The sequence below is a fragment of the Palaemon carinicauda genome, chromosome 24 (assembly GCF_036898095.1).
Source record: "Palaemon carinicauda isolate YSFRI2023 chromosome 24, ASM3689809v2, whole genome shotgun sequence".
Classification (NCBI taxonomy): domain Eukaryota; kingdom Metazoa; phylum Arthropoda; class Malacostraca; order Decapoda; family Palaemonidae; genus Palaemon; species Palaemon carinicauda.
Window position 1 is genome coordinate 52,496,733 of NC_090748.1, and position 18,672 is coordinate 52,515,404.

The 18,672-nt window shown below is 36.6% G+C and overlaps 1 protein-coding gene across 3 annotated transcripts in view; it reads right to left on the reverse strand.

Moving 5' to 3' along the window:
• LOC137618116 (cationic amino acid transporter 2-like) overlaps positions 1–18,672 on the reverse strand; it is an 85,883-nt gene that overhangs the window by 20,460 nt on the left and 46,751 nt on the right. For all 3 annotated transcript variants that reach the window (XR_011039727.1, XM_068348117.1, XM_068348118.1), the window contains 3 exons: positions 12,298–12,354; positions 10,880–11,064; positions 5,614–5,780 (listed from right to left, as the gene is read on the reverse strand). Coding sequence is in view for 2 of the 3 variants with exons in the window: in XM_068348117.1 (XP_068204218.1) it covers positions 5,614–5,780; positions 10,880–11,064; positions 12,298–12,354 (409 nt within the window). In the remaining variant the exon portion in view is untranslated. The remainder of the gene's footprint in view (positions 1–5,613; positions 5,781–10,879; positions 11,065–12,297; positions 12,355–18,672) is intronic.

Genomic DNA, 18,672 nt, shown 5'->3' on the forward strand with positions numbered 1-18,672 from the left:
GATCCGTCACTGAGGCAAACTGAAGGGACCCCAGAATCTTCTCTTGGAGTCGTCTGGAACTTACTTTGTCTTTGAGAAAGCGTTTGGTGTTCCTTGCAATCTCTAACCTCTTGGGTCTGGGAAGACACAGAGTATGAGATATAAGATCCCATTGCAGGCCGAGCCATTGGAACTTCGATTTTGGAAGAAGACGGGACTTCTTGAAGTTGATCTGGAAGCCTAGAGATTAAAGATAATGGATGACTTTGTGAGTGGCTTTTAGGCAATTTTGGGAGGTGTCTGACCAAATGAGCCAGTCGTTCAGATAGGCTACTACTTGAATCCCTTGATTCCTGAGTTCCTGAACAGCGACTTCTGCTAGCTTTGTGAAGATCCTTGGGGCAATGTTGAGCCCGAAAGGCATCACCTTGAAGGAGTAACTTTTGTCCCCTAAGCGAAAGCCTAGGTACGGACGGAAGTGTCTCGCTATCGGGACGTGATAGTAGGCGTCTGTAAGATCGATAGAGGTGGTGACGGCCCCACGGGGAAGTAAGGTCCGCACCTGCGAGACGGTAAGCATTCGAAACTTGTCGCATTGAATGGACAAGTTGAGAAGGGATAGATCTAGAATCACTCTTCTCTTGTCTGAATCCTTCTTCGGGACACTGAACAGCCGACCTTGAAACTTCAGATGTTTCGTTTCTTGTATGGCGTTCTTTTGTAAAAGATCCTGGACAAATTCGACCAGGTCCGGAGTGGAATGTTGACGAAATTTGTTCGGAGGAGGAGGTCCTTGAATCCAACTCCACCCTAGTCCCTTGGAGATGATACTGAACGCCCAGGGACTGAACCTCCATTTGTTGCGGAAGGCATAGAGCCTCCCCCCTACCTGCTGTACCTCAGTATTGGTTTGAGGAGTTGCCTCCACGTCCGCCTCGGAAGTTCTTTCCTCTGCGAAAGGCTCTTCCCCTGCCTTTGTTCTGGTTAGAGCCACGGTGGTAGCCTCTACCTCTACCATAACTCTGGGAAGAGCTATGAGCCTCGTAGGACTGGTTAAAGGCAGGGGAAGTGGCGGAGGCACCAGAAAGCTGGCTCTTAGGTAGCAGAACGGTGACATAGTCATCCGAAGGAGCCCGAGAGGTGGAAGGCTGTGCAGGGGCAACAGAAGATGGAGGAAGAGGCAGCCGGAAGTTGGATGAAGCACTCTGTTGTTGCCTGAACTGGGTGGAGGTATATGGTCTAAGCTTCTTCCTACCCCGGGCTTGATAATTTGCGGGGTCATACTTGCGTTTAGGGGTCAAACCCCAACGGGCTTTAAGGCTCTGATTAACCCTAGTGGCCTCCGCCAAGACTTCCTCTACGAGATCCTCGGGGAAGAGATTTGAACCCCAACAGGAGGACCGGATGAGTTTATTAGGTTCATGCCTAATCGTCTCCTCAGCTAGAACATGCTTGCGACATCTGCGTTTAGCAGTAGCGAAGTCATACAAGTCATAATACAAAGACTGTAACGTAGCCTTGTTGAGAGACTTAAAAATACTCTCCGTATCGTAAGTCAAGGCTATCGACTCCGTGGATGTGGCCAGGTTTAGAGTACGGCCCACACGTAGGCGGGAATCATATTCCTGTTTAATGAGGGATTCCGGGAGACGGGGAAGCTTCTCACTAAACAAGACTGAGGCACAGTCTGCTGCAAGCTTGCCGGAGGTAAAGGTGGTATGGACGTTGTCCCAACACTCAATACCTGAGGGAAGAAGGAGGGATATTGGATCCACCTCTCGGATGGGAGGCAAGGGCTTCTCCTCCAGAGCATATTGAAAGGCAAGCTCTGCCACCTTATTGACGCATGGAGTCAAGGTGGTCTTGTCCATTAAGAACATCGTAAAGGAGCTTTTATAAGGCGTCAGCATGGTGTTAGTGCAGCCGATGTCATTCAAAAATCTGGCCCAAACAGATTGGGCTTGCTCCTTCGGGAAGATGACCGTCTCTTTGGGGACCTTGTCTAATCGGACTAAAGCTTCCTCGGTAAGTCTGGCATAACCATGAAATGGAAATGCCAGACCCGGAGGAAAGAATTCAAAGTCCTCTAGAGGACGAGTGCCAAGGCCCTCCAGAGTCAACATTCCGTCTGAGAACGGGGAATGAAGAGCCATCCGCCAGGGGTTGTTCTTGGCAAACGGCGGGAGCTTAGAGGCATCCGGTATGAGAGAGCTTTGGACTCTCTCCGGAGCTCCTTGCTCTAAAGCCCCAATTCTCTGACCGAAGTTAGAGAACATCGTGTCCATCCTCGACTGCATCTCCGAAACCAACTTTGCCTGCATCTCCGACACGATGCGAAGCATAGCTGATTCGGAAAGGCCCGGGCTAGTAGCAGGAGGGGCGGAAGGAACTCCCGGGTCGTGAGACTTAGAGGAGGAACCAGAGGTCTTTGAAGACGGGTTCGTACCATGTTTAGAGCCATGAGAAGTCTTGTGAGGCTTGCGAGCTTTGGGTAAGGTCCTTGAAGTAGACTTATCCTTAGGGGGAACCGGGTATGAACGTTGAGACGAATCACGGTCCCCAGAAAATCCAAGAAAGGAAGAGCGATCAGAAGAAGAAGAAAGAGCGGGGCTGAGGATAGGAATCTCAGCGCCGGACACACCTGCCTCACTTACCACCCTACCTGTATCCGGCTCGTCTAGCAACATTGGTTCGACGTCCAGGTTCATGGAGGCAACATTGTCCTCCAGACCTCCGGGGGCGTCCGATGGATCTTGCTCTGGGTCGATGAGACCCGTTATAGTGGCATCAATGTGGGCAATGATGGGAGCTGCCACATGCCTAGCCACAGCAGCTGAAGACTTGGCATTGGGGTAAACCATGGTGCAGTAGTCCTCAGATAGGACGTACGGCCGCTTAGACTTTACATTCCGGGCAAACCCACCAACCCACACCTTCAGTGTGGCCCGAGCCGCAGACTTTTGCTCCGGGGATGCCTGAAATAATAGTGGGAATTATAAAAGGGAGACTCCCAATGGTCCTTCAAGACCATAGATATCTTACTAATAGTAAATAAAATAAGAAGGCAATATAGCCAACGGGACTCACCGAGTCAGATCCAAGGGTAGTGATGAGGTCGAAGCAAATCACACAGTTATCCGGGTGCCATACCACAACGTCTTCCAGTTGAACCCCACAAGGGGCGTGAGATCGACAGACGGAGTGGCCACAAGGCTGGTGCAGAACAGCTGCACAGGCCGGCGTCAGACAATGCACCATCTGTAAAAAGAATAGTATATGAGAAACTGTAATTCTCTTAAGTAGGGGCGGGTCTGGAGGACCCGGGCCTAACATAGGTCTAACACAAGATTAGAGCTTAACTGTACTATTCTTTAAGTGGCCTAACATAGGTCTAACACAAGAATAGAGCTTAACTGTACTATTTTTTTAAGTAGGGGCGGGTCCGGAGGACCCGGGCCTAACATAGGTCTAACACAAGATTAGAGCTTAACTGTACTAGTCTTTAAGTAGGGGCGGGTCCGGAGGACCCGGGCCTAACATAGGTCTAACACAAGATTAGAGCTTAACTGTACTTTTTTTTTTTTTTTTTTTTTAAATTTTAAATTTTTTTTTTTTTTTTTTTTTAAATAGGGGCGGGTCCGGAGGACCCGGGCCTAACATAGGTCTAACGCAAGGTTAGAGCTTAACTGTAATAGTCTTACATAGGGGCGGGACCGGAGGTCCCGGGCCTAAACATAAGTCTAACTTGAAACTAAAGTATAGCCATCCATTCCGGTCAAGCCGGGAGCATAAAAAAGGATGCAATAACAAGGAATTAAGACACATAGTGTCTGATTTCCCGGGGTGGGGTAGACCCCGGGCCGGGAAATAAAGGTATATTCAATACCAATTCCTTTAGGGACTCCGGGGTAGTGATCTGTCATATATAATCATCATAGGAAATGTTATAAAATAATAGGGGGGCGGAACTGTAACTAAGAACTGCCAATCGAACCCGGAGGGTTTCGTATAACATAAGCCAGAATGAAAAGTGAATATAAAATAGGGTACACCGGGATCCAACTCTGTAGACCGGTGGCCAACCAGACTAGACAGAGACTAAACCGCCGGGCCACCCGGAGGACAAAGTCCATAAACACTCAACTACCCCCTCTAAAAGGAGGGAAGGCAACGGTCCCTTAGTGGAGGGGGGAGAAGCCTAGCCTCCCACCTAGCTAGAGGGGGAGCGTGGGGGAGGATCACGTGATACGAGGCAGCAGGGCTACCAACTGACGATCCCCAACCAGACAGATCAAACGGAGTAATGGCACAAATATTCATTATAATAATAATAATAGCGTTAAATATATGAATAAACACATAGAAAATTTTTGGGCAAGGCATGCAACATAAATAATTAAATCACAAAAGACACACCTGATGGCTAAAATAACATTGCCGCCTTAGCACGGTCGGCAGCCATAGCGATACGTAAATGATATCGGCCCAAAAATTGAACCACGAGGATTCTAAACGCTAAATAATGAATATTCACAATAACAAATAATATTTGATAATAAAAATAATACACATAGTAACACCGCAAGTGAAAATTAAAAGCTCTCAAAAACAGGAGTACCAACTGTAGTGAAATCAAGCAAGATCGGTATGAACGAAGAGAATAACTCCTATAATATAAATATTAAACGATCTAGGTTGCTCAAAACACAGTAAAATCCAGCTTGGTACTTAACTTAGACGGTGTCTCCTGGGAAACCGACGAAGAAGCCATAATTCACTAGAAAATATCCAAAATCGAGAGCACCAGAAAAATGCGGGTTACTTTGATCGTTGTGCTAAAAGGAGTTGGGTTCTGAGCGGATGCATTGTAGTAGTACCGAGTGAGGTTGAACGGCTCTCCTCTATTGGGGTTCTCTGTCGTGGATTAATCTAAATAGTGCGGGACCTCTGGAATATACGCCCAATTTTATACCGACACCAATAGGTGAGCGAGCTAGTTAACCTAGCACTCCTTTACATTTTTTCTCTGGTATATTTAGCAGTAAATTACCTAAGAATAAGTGCTAAATGGAGCTTATTCACTGGGCGGCACAGGTTCGAGCCCAGAAATAAGCTTTTATAGGGTTGGTATACCACCTTTAATTTCAGCTAAAAAAAGGGGGGCATGGCTGAAGAAATTAACCCTTTTACCCCCAGGCTATTTGGAACTTTGCAACCCTTAACCCCCAGGTGTTTTTCTTTTCAAACATATTTTGCAATATATATTTTTTAAATTGCTCTAACAGCCTTAATTTTTGTCATAGAGAGGTCAGGTTGGTCTCATTCTTTTGGAAAATGCCTGAAGTTTCTCATAAAGTTATCAAAAGTATGCAAAAAAAAAAAAAATGTAAATAGCAGTTTTTTGCAAGGACGTACCAGTACGTCCATGGGGGTAAAGGGATGAGTTTTGTGAAACGTACCAGTATGTCCATTGGGGGTAAAAGGGTTAAACACGTTCAAAGAGGAACTTATGATGTAATTTTTATCATGATCTGTAATCACTTAGAATTATCAAGAACATTTTCATCTGGTAACCACCTAAATTATATGTTTGGATTGGTAATTATTCATTGTTTCCTATCTCAAAATTCTTACCTTAAATGCAAGTGGCTTCCTGGACTGCGGTTGACGAGAGATAACCACTATATTAATAAAGGTTATAATGAACAAGAGTGTTACAATAGTAATTGCACCAGATTCACCATCAGATATATTTTTCTGAAGTATCACAAGCAACATGCTGAGGATAGCAGAGAGGACGCCTGAAAAAAAGAAATATAACTTCATTAGTACCCCATAACCTCTGATTCATGAATACTGTTTTTGAAACAAATCTCATAACATCTTACACTTAAGAACTATTCTGTAATTAATCTCTTACATAAGACCATTAAAAATTACGTAATTGGGGTTGTGGTGGCCTATGTGGTAATGTCCTTGACTGGTGAATGCCAAACTGGGGTTTGAGTCAAGCTCAAACTCATTAGTTTCTTTGGTCGCTACAACCTCACTATCCTTGTGAGCTAAGGATGGGGGGTTTGGGAGAGCCTATAAGTCTATCTGCTGAGTCATCTCAGCAGCCATTGCCAGGCTCTCCTTGGTCCTAGCTTGGGTGAAGAGGGGGCTTGGGTGCTGATCATGGTCAGTCTCTAGGGCATTGTCACTGTCCCTTTCCTCTGCCATTCATGAGCAACCTTTAAACAGTTTAATTATCAATTCCTAAAATGTACAAAATGAGGTAGAGACTAGCCATATTTCAAAACAAGGGGGAATGTGAAATTATGAAAATGCTCTCCACTAATTCTTAAAAACTAATGTGAAAAATTGCAACTGAATAAATCTTTCACCATAAACCTAGGACAAGGTAAGACAAAAACCTTAAAATGAAATTAAATCAATGACACTTGTTTCATCACAGGTTATATTTATCATTATTATTAGTTAAGGCTATGAATAACAATTGCATTCTCTAACTCTGAATATTAAGATGCAATTGTGGTTTTGTATGAAATTAGGAAAACATCTAAAAGCTTAAAGATTTATGAGTATTACTATCTTCACCATCAGAGGATATGAAAGGGCATAAAATTTCCCCAAAGTCAATAGCTTTTATTTCTGGTTTCTGATAGATCTTAAAACTAATTGATCCTTGTGATTTACTGCGGTTATGCTTGCTGCCTATTGGTTGCTCGCAAGATCATTAATACTGGGCTTGGGGTCATGGAGGGATGGTATTTGGAGTTCCATTACTTCAGGAAATAAATCTACATCATCGGTTTCCTTGAATAAGTTCGGACTTCTGCAGACAGCACGATAATGCTAATACAGTGGCTTCTTTCTGGTTACAGATGAAATAGTTCACTGCTGTCAGTGTCCAGAAAGTTGCCGTACAAATCCAATATACACAATCCTCCTCTCTCAAAGGTGATTCATCCAAACCCATCCACGATATATCTTACCACATGGAGAATATACACTGTATCCTCAAACACAAAGGGTTTCTGAAACCCTCTAGAATCTAGACTGTCTATTATAGGTTAAAAAATTTACCAATATTCCCTATCAAAGACACTGGAGTGTTCTTTATTGACGCAAATGACAAGAAATTAGATATTGTGAAATCTTTACGGTTAATTTTTTTATGAGAAAAGTTAAATTTCAGCCATTAAGGGATTTAGATCCATGCTTAATTTTGTACTTGAGCATCAGGAATTAGATCTCTCCCTAACAGATATTATTGCGAATGCATTATATTGTAAAGTTTAGACTTCAAAAGTGAAGAGACAAAGAAACTGACGCATAAGTTACCACTTACCGCTAGAATGTCCCTGCCTTTACTAAGGGCATGCATTTATTGAAGGGTAAGAAAATGGGGACAATTTTCAATTCTTAGGATTTTACAGGTAAAGGTTGATTAAACAGATTCTGGAGAAGAAGCAATATGAACATCAGGTGTCTAGAAATAAAAAAAATTATTATTAGAATTCTGTCTTTTGGGAGGGGAAACCGGCCCAGCAGGACTTACAAGTTCAAAATATGAGCCTGGTTTCAAGGTGTGGAAGGTTTGGGCATCTTTTAAGTTTTTTGAATGATAGAGTCCGAGCGCCTTGATGGAAAAACCAGTGAATGATTCCACTTTTCTAGCAACAAAATACCAAAGCTTAGGTTACTGCTATACCCTTCAAGCAGTAATTCAATTAATGCTTTGCTCCTAAAGTGAGAGTATACCTGGAGGAGGGTTTATCATTCAAAGCATAAATTGCGGCCAAAATTGTTCTGTGACATTTGCAAGGCAGTGTTGTGGGCAATCAGAGTATGAGGGCCAAATATCTGCTACCCAACAAAACCTATCCTAAAACTTCTAGATTAAGGCATTACGAAGTGCATAAAGCATCTTAAACTGGCAAACATCTAAGACATTTTTTATGAAAATAATATTGTTTATATGTACACGTTTCATGGAAAATCTTCTACACAGTTAGGCTACATGGAAAATTGGATTCAAATTCCCATTTTCTATGCAGATATATACCTATTCCAATAATTTGCTCCAATTCTGAATAATTTTTACTGCAAGTACTCTATATGAACTATTTCTAGTCAATCTGATTTAATGTTTTTGCTACACTCAACATGCTTTGAGATGATAAAGATAGCTATAGATGCAGAGACTGACATGAATATACTAAGCTGCTGAACGGTGGTCACAGTCGCTGATGCCATTACATTCATTAAAGTAGTAATTGGCGAGTTGTAGCATCAACCGATCAATGCCTGTTTGGAAGAATTTGAGGTCAAGGCTGTAAAGATTTCAAATGCTTCCCTGAAATAGAAGGTAATGTCAGGGAGATATGACAGATGGTAAGACTATTAGATAACAATAGATTGAGGACATAATCAAAGATGTCATTGAACATATACAGTAGAGGGGCATCGGGAAGAGTTAACAAGTGCTCCTTTAAGAGAACTCAATAAGTCATTAAAAGAAGAGGAAGATGAAGACTAAAGAAATTGAACTTCAGAACTGGACTTTGGAAGAATTAAATGAAGGGTTTATGAAGAAGTGATTTTAAAGAAAAAAATTGAAGATTACGATTCCCATAAGTAGAGATGCATTAAAGTGATTTGAGGTCTTAGGGAAGCTGTTATCTCTGCAGCATGCATACAATGACATGAAAGGGTTGAACGAAACAGGGAATCATTTAACTACCAGTACTATCCCTAGAGGCAATACTCTGAGCGACACCTAACCAGGTGAAGGGCCTTTACTAGGAGCGAGCCTAAGAAGCTGTTGACTTTAAGAAGATGTTGCAACAAGATCTACTGCAAATGGGAGAATCAAAACCCTCATATATCAAAGGTGCTTCACAGTATAGGGCTTACATTGCTATGAATTGTATAAATAATTTTGGAAATGGAATAGACAATTGTACTGTACATATGTATATTATGAACTGTCAATGGAAGGGTGATATTTTTTGCAGGAAAGATGGCTATATTTAGATTATCCTCTGTAAATTTGTTATTTCCCATCAGAAACTACCTGAGAACAAGAGGATTAAATTATAAGGGAGCCACAAGTGATTCTAACATGTTTTTTTAACTACGCATCAAGAGGATCGAGTTAAAAAATATTTTAATAATAAAATTTATTTCTATACTCTTCTGATAGTCATATTGTCTTTTTACAAAAGCTTGGTTTATCAACATTTACCCATAAAATTTAAAACATTAAAGAGCTCAGAGAATCATCTGATATAAAACGGCATCAATAGATGAAAAACGAGGTTGCTTAATGGTAATTACTTCAGCGAGTGGAGATATAATAGGATCAAGACGACCAACTTAATTTTCTGCCTCGAAACCTAGTTGTGTAAATTAGTGACTAGGAATGCACAAGGACAAGTATTTAGCAGCAGAAGGATCTAAAGTTATTAAAGGAGTCGAGGCTCTGTAAGAGGATCTGACTTAGTAATGTGCAGTAAACTTTCAGAACCCTTACTAAATGGAACACTGTTACCCTATACCAAGCTAAGGGAGTTAGGTCAGGGTTAGCAAACAGGCAGTTAAGATCAGAATGATTGCCTACAAGCGAAGACTCACTAGCATTCTGAGATTAACCCTTTTACCCCCAAAGGACGTACTGGTACGTTTCACAAGACTCATCCCTTTACCCCCATGGACGTACCGGTATGTTCTTGCATAAAACTGCTATTTAAATTTTTTTTTGCATATTTTTGATAATTTTTTGAGAAACTTCAGTCATTTTCCAAGAGAATGAGACCAACCTGACCTCTCTATGACAAAAATGAAGGCTGTTAGAACAATTTAAAAAAAATATACTGCAAAATGTGCTTGAAAAAAAATAACCCCTGGGGGTTAAGGGTTAGAGATTTCCAAATAGCCTGGGGGTAAAAGGGTTAAACAGAGGAAGCTAAATAAGTTACAAGCACTGAAGCCCATCACTAACAAAACTTTGCTGGTTAAGTATTATTTACATAACGGTGCTGGTGCTTCATGTTCGGTATCATCCCCGCTATAAACAACTAGCCAAGCATTCTCTGGATTTCCCCCTGAAATGAAAACAAAACAGTAATGCACTATCCCCGCGCAAGAGTTACTAATAAATCCAGAGGAAGAAAACTTGAACCTCAATGAAAGTTATCACAACCTGGAAGAGGCGTACGTCGATTTTAACCAATGACATAAAAATTGAAATAAGAAAGGCATTTTGGCTTCCATTCTTGCCATTAACCACGTGTCTCACTACTTTACTAGAAGGATGTATCTATTGAAAGGGAAAAAAATTGATTTTATTTCTTAATTTTGGGGATAAATGTCGATAAACCAAGCTTCTGAAAAAGAAGAAGCAATATGAAAATCAGGTGAGTATAGAAATACAATAATAGTTTGTATCTATGTACAGTACATCTAAATAGTGAATTGATAATCTTAAAGTTACTTAGTATCTGAATTTCAAAACTTAAGTTACATTAACATGGTAAAATATAGATGCTAAATTTTAGGAATAATTACTTATACAAAATGATTTATGTAGAACACTGTCTAACATCTCTCTCAATCAATATAGAAATTGTCAAACTTGGTTTATACAGTATCAAGTATCTTACACTGCACGAGGGAAGCTTTTCTCTAACAAAGACAAAAACATTAAGAGGGAATTCTGGAACCAGAATACACTCTAACAAAATGCTGTCAAGTCTCATCTTTACATGTATTGCCATACATACTTTGATACCACACAAAAAATCTACTCATGAGAAGGAACCTACGAAGTATACAATAAGGAAGGTACAGGGAATATTCATTATACGTATTACATGGGATACTCTCTACTTACAAAATACTAGTGTAGCATAGTTAACTAGTGAAGCACTCAAATCAGTAGGTTCACTAACACATTTTATATTGAAGAGCTGATGACAATAGTCTTTGGCAGTGTACTCATAACTGTGGTTAGTCATATGAAAGGGTTCTTCTGATTCTAGCAAGCCTCTTGGTTCTGATTCATCATCATCTCCATATCTGTTAGCAAAACATTAAAAAGAATTAACCTTTATAAACATGTAAATTTGAGCTATTGGTTATTTTACAATTATATCATATTAAGGGAGAAAGTACTGGTACTATATACAGACAAAACCCTTAGAAAAACATACTATACATCTAAAAAAAAATCAAGATTAATTGGAAATTTAGCGAATCTCTTCTCCAACACATTTTGATATTTTGGGCTCCTTGCCCTCCTGGAATAATTCTTCAATGCTTGGGAGCAAGTTTTTTATATATTGGACAAACTCATCTTTTACTTACTCTGTGAAAATATTTCACAAATAAGATTTTCTTGTTAAGCACTGGTCATAATTGAAAGATTCACATTTGCACGCAATCATGAATGCTGAAAACCAAACTGATTTTCAAGATATGCATATTCTTCATGACAAAAGCTAACAAGGCTTTCACTGGTTAAATAATCCCAAAGGATATATCTTTAATGATTGCAGTTATTTTTTTTTTGTTAATAAAATCCAGAGAGACAGCCACCAAAGTTCTTTTAATTCTGTGGAGATGCCCCTCATCATGACCATAATTACAATATATTATTCAGAATTTTTACCATATAGCCAATCAATGTTAGTACTAAATCCATAGATCCATTTACTTTCTTTCCCATGAATAAAATTTTCTTTGAGACAGAATGAAGAGGAAAACACTCCTTACACCTAAAGTTATTTTGATGCCATTATATATTCACATAATATTATCATTGTCAGCATTAATTTGATTTTGCATTGAGAGATCATTCTAGATTAGAAGTCTCTGGTACTGTTAATAGATTTCCTTCCAAGTCTTGATTTTCTACTGCTTATATTAGAAAGAAAATTTCTTTTTTTCTTCATTCTCCAAAGGAATTGATAACAGTATATTATACTCTACTTCAGAAGTTTTGAGAAGAGTAAGATTTTAATAGTCACGAAGCAAAAGTATGATCAAAAGATAGAGATGAGAAGCATTTAGTGCTAAACCTCATTTTAGTAAGAAGGATGTTGCAGTAATTGCAATCCAGTTTTCCTTTGGAATTGCACTGGATTAAGGAACATCATTTTGCACACACACACACACACACACACAAAAAAAAAAACTTGCTTAGGTAACACTTCGAAGACAAGAAATGATAGCCAAAAAGGCCAACCTGAAAAGAGCATATAAGAACAATTATTTCAAAATCCAAGAAACCAAAATACTGATATTACTTACGATGTTTTAAGCAGGGTGTATTCGGACTCCCAATTGCGCATTTCTACATTTGAATACCTGCAACAGATGTTAAGAAACCTTAAGCAATATTGTACCGACATCAATTATAAGCAACAAAGGTTTGATTTAATATTGTATTTTAACATGCTTGGCATTTAACTAATGAAAACTGATACAAGCTTCAAGTTTTTCTTTGTCTGCCATTACATAATCAATTAATGCAATTAACAATTGCATACCTTGAACACTCTACCGTAAACTTTTTAATAATTAAAAATTAATATTTTAATGAAAATAAAGTCATGAAAATTACCTGGAATAATAAAACTGCTTAAATACTACCCAAGTGTGAAATATCTTGGTACTACCAAAGGTAACAAGACATCGTTCATAATGAATTATAAAAATTTTTCATAACAAACAAAGCTAAATTTAAATGACAGAAAAATTAAATTGATAAAAAAACAGTTTGAATCTTACAAAAACATAAAACATAAACAATAACAATTTAACATGTTTAACTGTATACAAAAAAAAAAACCTTTTCATGGTAAGAAAATAACCACTGAAATTACTCATAATTAAACAACAACAAAAAACACATACAGTATCAGAAAATACAAGACAGTTAATGTTCGACCTGGCAGACTTAACTCAATAGCTTAATAAATGCTTTATTTTTTCTTTTTCTTTATAAGATTTCAAATATATATATATATATATATATATATATATATATATATATATATATATATATATATATATATATATATATATTTATACATACTGTATATATATACATACATGCATATACCAAAGGCGCTTCCCCCAATTTTGGGGGGTAGCCGACAACAACAAGAAACAAAACAAAAAAGGGGACCTATACTCTCTACGTTCCTCCAGCCTAACCAGGGACTCAGCCGAGTTCAGCTGGTACTGCTAGGGGGCCACAGCCCAACCTCCCACATTTTTTTTTTTGGATCATAAGTCTCTTTCAATGGAATGATAAAAGTAATGGAATTCTAATAATAAATGTTGTTATTTCTTTATTCTCCTGAATTTAGAAATATTCTCAGAAGAATATTGGGTGTTAAATGGCATGAGAGGATTAGCAATGAAACTATATGAGAGATTACTCAAGTGCCATATGTGGAAGAGATCATGGTGAGGGGTAGATGGAGATGGTTTTGGAATGCTCTTTGCACTCTCAGGAGAGATTAGTTCGCAAAACTTTCAATTGGGCTCCACAATGCACTAGAAGAGTTGGAAGACCCAGGCCTACATTGCTGAAGACTATGAAGCATGAAAATAGTTGGAAAAGCAAGATGCTAAAAGCCCAAGGGCTCCAACAGGGAAAAATCAGCCCAGTGAGGAAAGGAAATGAGGAAATAAATAAATTGCCCCATTTTGATCTGATATAATTTTTCTAAATTGAATCACACAGCAATCAGATTCCTTAAGGTTTAGAATAACTTCAAGTAACTATAGAAAAGTAAAAAATAGATGCATACAAGACAGGACACAGCAAAGACTGCCCATGACAAACAAACAAAGCAACAAAGATGTAAAAGGCCTCAAAATTAAATGATTAGTAAAAGTAAAGCCATACATTATTGAAAAAATGATAAATAATTGTATAACACAAATCACCTGAAAGGAGAAAATCAGGGAAGCATGATGCACTACCACCAATAAGGAAGACGTAGAAAGCCGGTAATATGTCTGTAGAGGGCAAGCAGTATAGCAATGAGATGGGAATATGAATGTTTTCCAGCAAATACTCTGAAATTAACTAAAGTATCAATGGCTATAGCTTTGAATAATGAAAAATTTCCAGCAAATGCTCTGAAATTAACTAAATACCAATGGCTATAGCTTTGAATAATGAAAAATTTCCAGCAAATGCTCTGAAATTAACTAAATACCAATGGCTATAACTTTGAATAATGAAAAATTTCCAGCAAATGCTCTGAAATTAACTAAGTATCAGTGGCTATAGCTTTGAATAATGAAAAATTTCCAGCAAATGCTCTGAAATTAACTAAGTACCAATGGCTATAGCTTTGAATAATGAAAAATTTCCAGCAAATGCTCTGAAATTAACTAAATACCAATGGCTATAGCATTGAATAATGAAAAATTTCCAGCAAATGCTCTGAAATTAACTAAATACCAATGGCTATAGCTTTGAATAATGAAAAATTTCCAGCAAATGCTCTGAAATTAACTAAGTATCAGTGGCTATAGCTTTGAATAATGAAAAATTTCCAGCAAATACTCTGAAATTAACTAAAGTATCAATGGCTATAGCTTTGAATAATGAAAAATTTCCAGCAAATGCTCTGAAATTAACTAAATACCAATGGCTAGAGATTTGAATAATGAAAAATTTCCAGCAAATGCTCTGTAATTAACTAAGTATCAATGGCTATAGCATTGAATAATGAAAAATTTCCAGCAAATGCTCTGAAATTAACTAAATACCAATGGCTATAGCTTTGAATAATGAAAAATTTCCAGCAAATGCTCTGAAATTAACTAAGTATCAGTGGCTATAGCTTTGAATAATGAAAAATTTCCAGCAAATACTCTGAAATTAACTAAAGTATCAATGGCTATAGCTTTGAATAATAAAAAATTTCCAGCAAATGCTCTGAAATTAACTAAATACCAATGGCTAGAGATTTGAATAATGAAAAATTTCCAGCAAATGCTCTGTAATTAACTAAGTATCAATGGCTATAGCATTGAATAATGAAAAATTTCCAGCAAATGCTCTGAAATTAACTAAATACCAATGGCTATAGCTTTGAATAATGAAAAATTTCCAGCAAATGCTCTGAAATTAACTAAATACCAATGGCTATAACTTTGAATAATGAAAAATTTCCAGCAAATGCTCTGAAATTAACTAAATACCAATGGCTATAACTTTGAATAATGAAAAATTTCCAGCAAATGCTCTGAAATTAACTAAATACCAATGGCTATAGCTTTGAATAATGAAAAATTTCCAGCAAATGCTCTGAAATTAACTAAATACCAATGGCTATAACTTTGAATAATGAAAAATTTCCAGCAAATGCTCTGAAATTAACTAAATACCAATGGCTATAGCTTTGAATAATGAAAAATTTCCAGCAAATGCTCTGAAATTAACTAAATACCAATGGCTAGAGATTTGAATAATGAAAAATTTCCAGCAAATGCTCTGTAATTAACTAAGTATCAATGGCTATAGCTTTGAATAATGAAAAATTTCCAGCAAATGCTCTGAAATTAACTAAATACCAATGGCTAGAGATTTGAATAATGAAAAATTTCCAGCAAATGCTCTGTAATTAACTAAGTATCAATGGCTATAGCTTTGAATAATGAAAAATTTCCAGCAAATGCTCTGAAATTAACCAAGTATCAATGGCTATAGCTTTGAATAATGAAAAATTTCCATCAAATGCTCTGTAATTAACTAAGTATCAATGGCTATAGCTTTGAATAATGAAAAATTTCCAGCAAATGCTCTGAAATTAACTAAGTATCAATGGCTATAGCTTTGAATAATGAAAAATTTCCAGCAAATGCTCTGAAATTAACTAAATACCAATGGCTATAGCTTTGAATAATGAAAAATTTCCAGCAAATGCTCTGAAATTAACTAAATACCAATGGCTATAGCATTGAATAATGAAAAATTTCCAGCAAATGCTCTGAAATTAACTAAATACCAATGGCTATAGCTTTGAATAATGAAAAATTTCCAGCAAATGCTCTGAAATTAACTAAATACCAATGGCTATAACTTTGAATAATGAAAAATTTCCAGCAAATGCTCTGAAATTAACTAAATACCAATGGCTATAACTTTGAATAATGAAAAATTTCCAGCAAATGCTCTGAAATTAACTAAATACCAATGGCTATAACTTTGAATAATGAAAAATTTCCAGCAAATGCTCTGAAATTAACTAAATACCAATGGCTATAACTTTGAATAATGAAAAATTTCCAGCAAATGCTCTGAAATTAACTAAATACCAATGGCTATAGCTTTGAATAATGAAAAATTTCCAGCAAATGCTCTGAAATTAACTAAATACCAATGGCTATAGCTTTGAATAATGAAAAATTTCCAGCAAATGCTCTGAAATTAACTAAATACCAATGGCTATAACTTTGAATAATGAAAAATTTCCAGCAAATACTCTGAAATTAACTAAAGTATCAATGGCTATAGCTTTGAATAATGAAAAATTTCCAGCAAATGCTCTGAAATTAACTAAATACCAATGGCTAGAGATTTGAATAATGAAAAATTTCCAGCAAATGCTCTGTAATTAACTAAGTACCAATGGCTATAGCATTGAATAATGAAAAATTTCCAGCAAATGCTCTGAAATTAACTAAGTACCAATGGCTATAGCTTTGAATAATGAAAAATTTCCAGCAAACGCTCTGAAATTAACTAAATACCAATGGCTATAGCTTTGAATAATGAAAAATTTCCAGCAAATGCTCTGAAATTAACTAAATACCAATGGCTAGAGATTTGAATAATGAAAAATTTCCAGCAAATGCTCTGAAATTAACTAAATACCAATGGCTATAGCTTTGAATAATGAAAAATTTCCAGCAAATGCTCTGAAATTAACTAAATACCAATGGCTATAGCTTTGAATAATGAAAAATTTCCAGCAAATGCTCTGAAATTAACTAAGTATCAGTGGCTATAGCTTTGAATAATGAAAAATTTCCAGCAAATGCTCTGTAATTAACTAAGTATCAATGGCTATAGCTTTGAATAATGAAAAATTTCCAGCAAATGCTCTGAAATTAACTAAATACCAATGGCTAGAGATTTGAATAATGAAAAATTTCCAGCAAATGCTCTGTAATTAACTAAGTATCAATGGCTATAGCTTTGAATAATGAAAAATTTCCAGCAAATGCTCTGAAATTAACTAAATACCAATGGCTAGAGATTTGAATAATGAAAAATTTCCAGCAAATGCTCTGTAATTAACTAAGTATCAATGGCTATAGCTTTGAATAATGAAAAATTTCCAGCAAATGCTCTGAAATTAACTAAATACCAATGGCTATAGCTTTGAATAATGAAAAATTTCCAGCAAATGCTCTGAAATTAACTAAATACCAATGGCTAGAGCTTTGAATAATGAAAAATTTCCAGCAAATGCTCTGTAATTAACTAAGTATCAATGGCTATAGCTTTGAATAATGAAAAATTTCCAGCAAATGCTCTGAAATTAACTAAATACCAATGGCTAGAGATTTGAATAATGAAAAATTTCCAGCAAACGCTCTGAAATTAACTAAATACCAATGGCTAGAGATTTGAATAATGAAAAATTTCCAGCAAATGCTCTGTAATTAACTAAATACCAATGGCTATAGCTTTGAATAATGAAAAATTTCCAGCAAATGCTCTGAAATTAACTAAATACCAATGGCTATAGCCTTTAATAATGAAAAATTTCCAGCAAATGCTCTGAAATTAACTAAGTATCAGTGGCTATAGCTTTGAATAATGAAAAATTTCCAGCAAATGCTCTGTAATTAACTAAGTATCAATGGCTATAGCTTTGAATAATGAAAAATTTCCAGCAAATGCTCTGAAATTAACTAAATACCAATGGCTAGAGATTTGAATAATGAAAAATTTCCAGCAAATGCTCTGAAATTAACTAAATACCAATGGCTATAGCCTTTAATAATGAAAAATTTCCAGCAAATGCTCTGAAATTAACTAAGTATCAGTGGCTATAGCTTTGAATAATGAAAAATTTCCAGCAAATGCTCTGTAATTAACTAAGTATCAATGGCTATAGCTTTGAATAATGAAAAATTTCCAGCAAATGCTCTGAAATTAACTAAATACCAATGGCTAGAGCTTTGAATAATGAAAAATTTCCAGCAAATGCTCTGAAATTAACTAAATACCAATGGCTATAGCTTTGAATAATGAAAAATTTCCAGCAAATGCTCTGAAATTAACTAAATACCAATGGCTAGAGCTTTGAATAATGAAAAATTTCCAGCAAATGCTCTGTAATTAACTAAGTATCAATGGCTATAGCTTTGAATAATGAAAAATTTCCAGCAAATGCTCTGAAATTAACTAAATACCAATGGCTATAGCATTGAATAATGAAAAATTTCCAGCAAATGCTCTGAAATTAACTAAATACCAATGGCTATAGCTTTGAATAATGAAAAATTTCCAGCAAATGCTCTGAAATTAACTAAGTATCAGTGGCTATAGCTTTGAATAATGAAAAATTTCCAGCAAATGCTCTGTAATTAACTAAGTATCAATGGCTAGAGCTTTGAATAATGAAAAATTTCCAGCAAATGCTC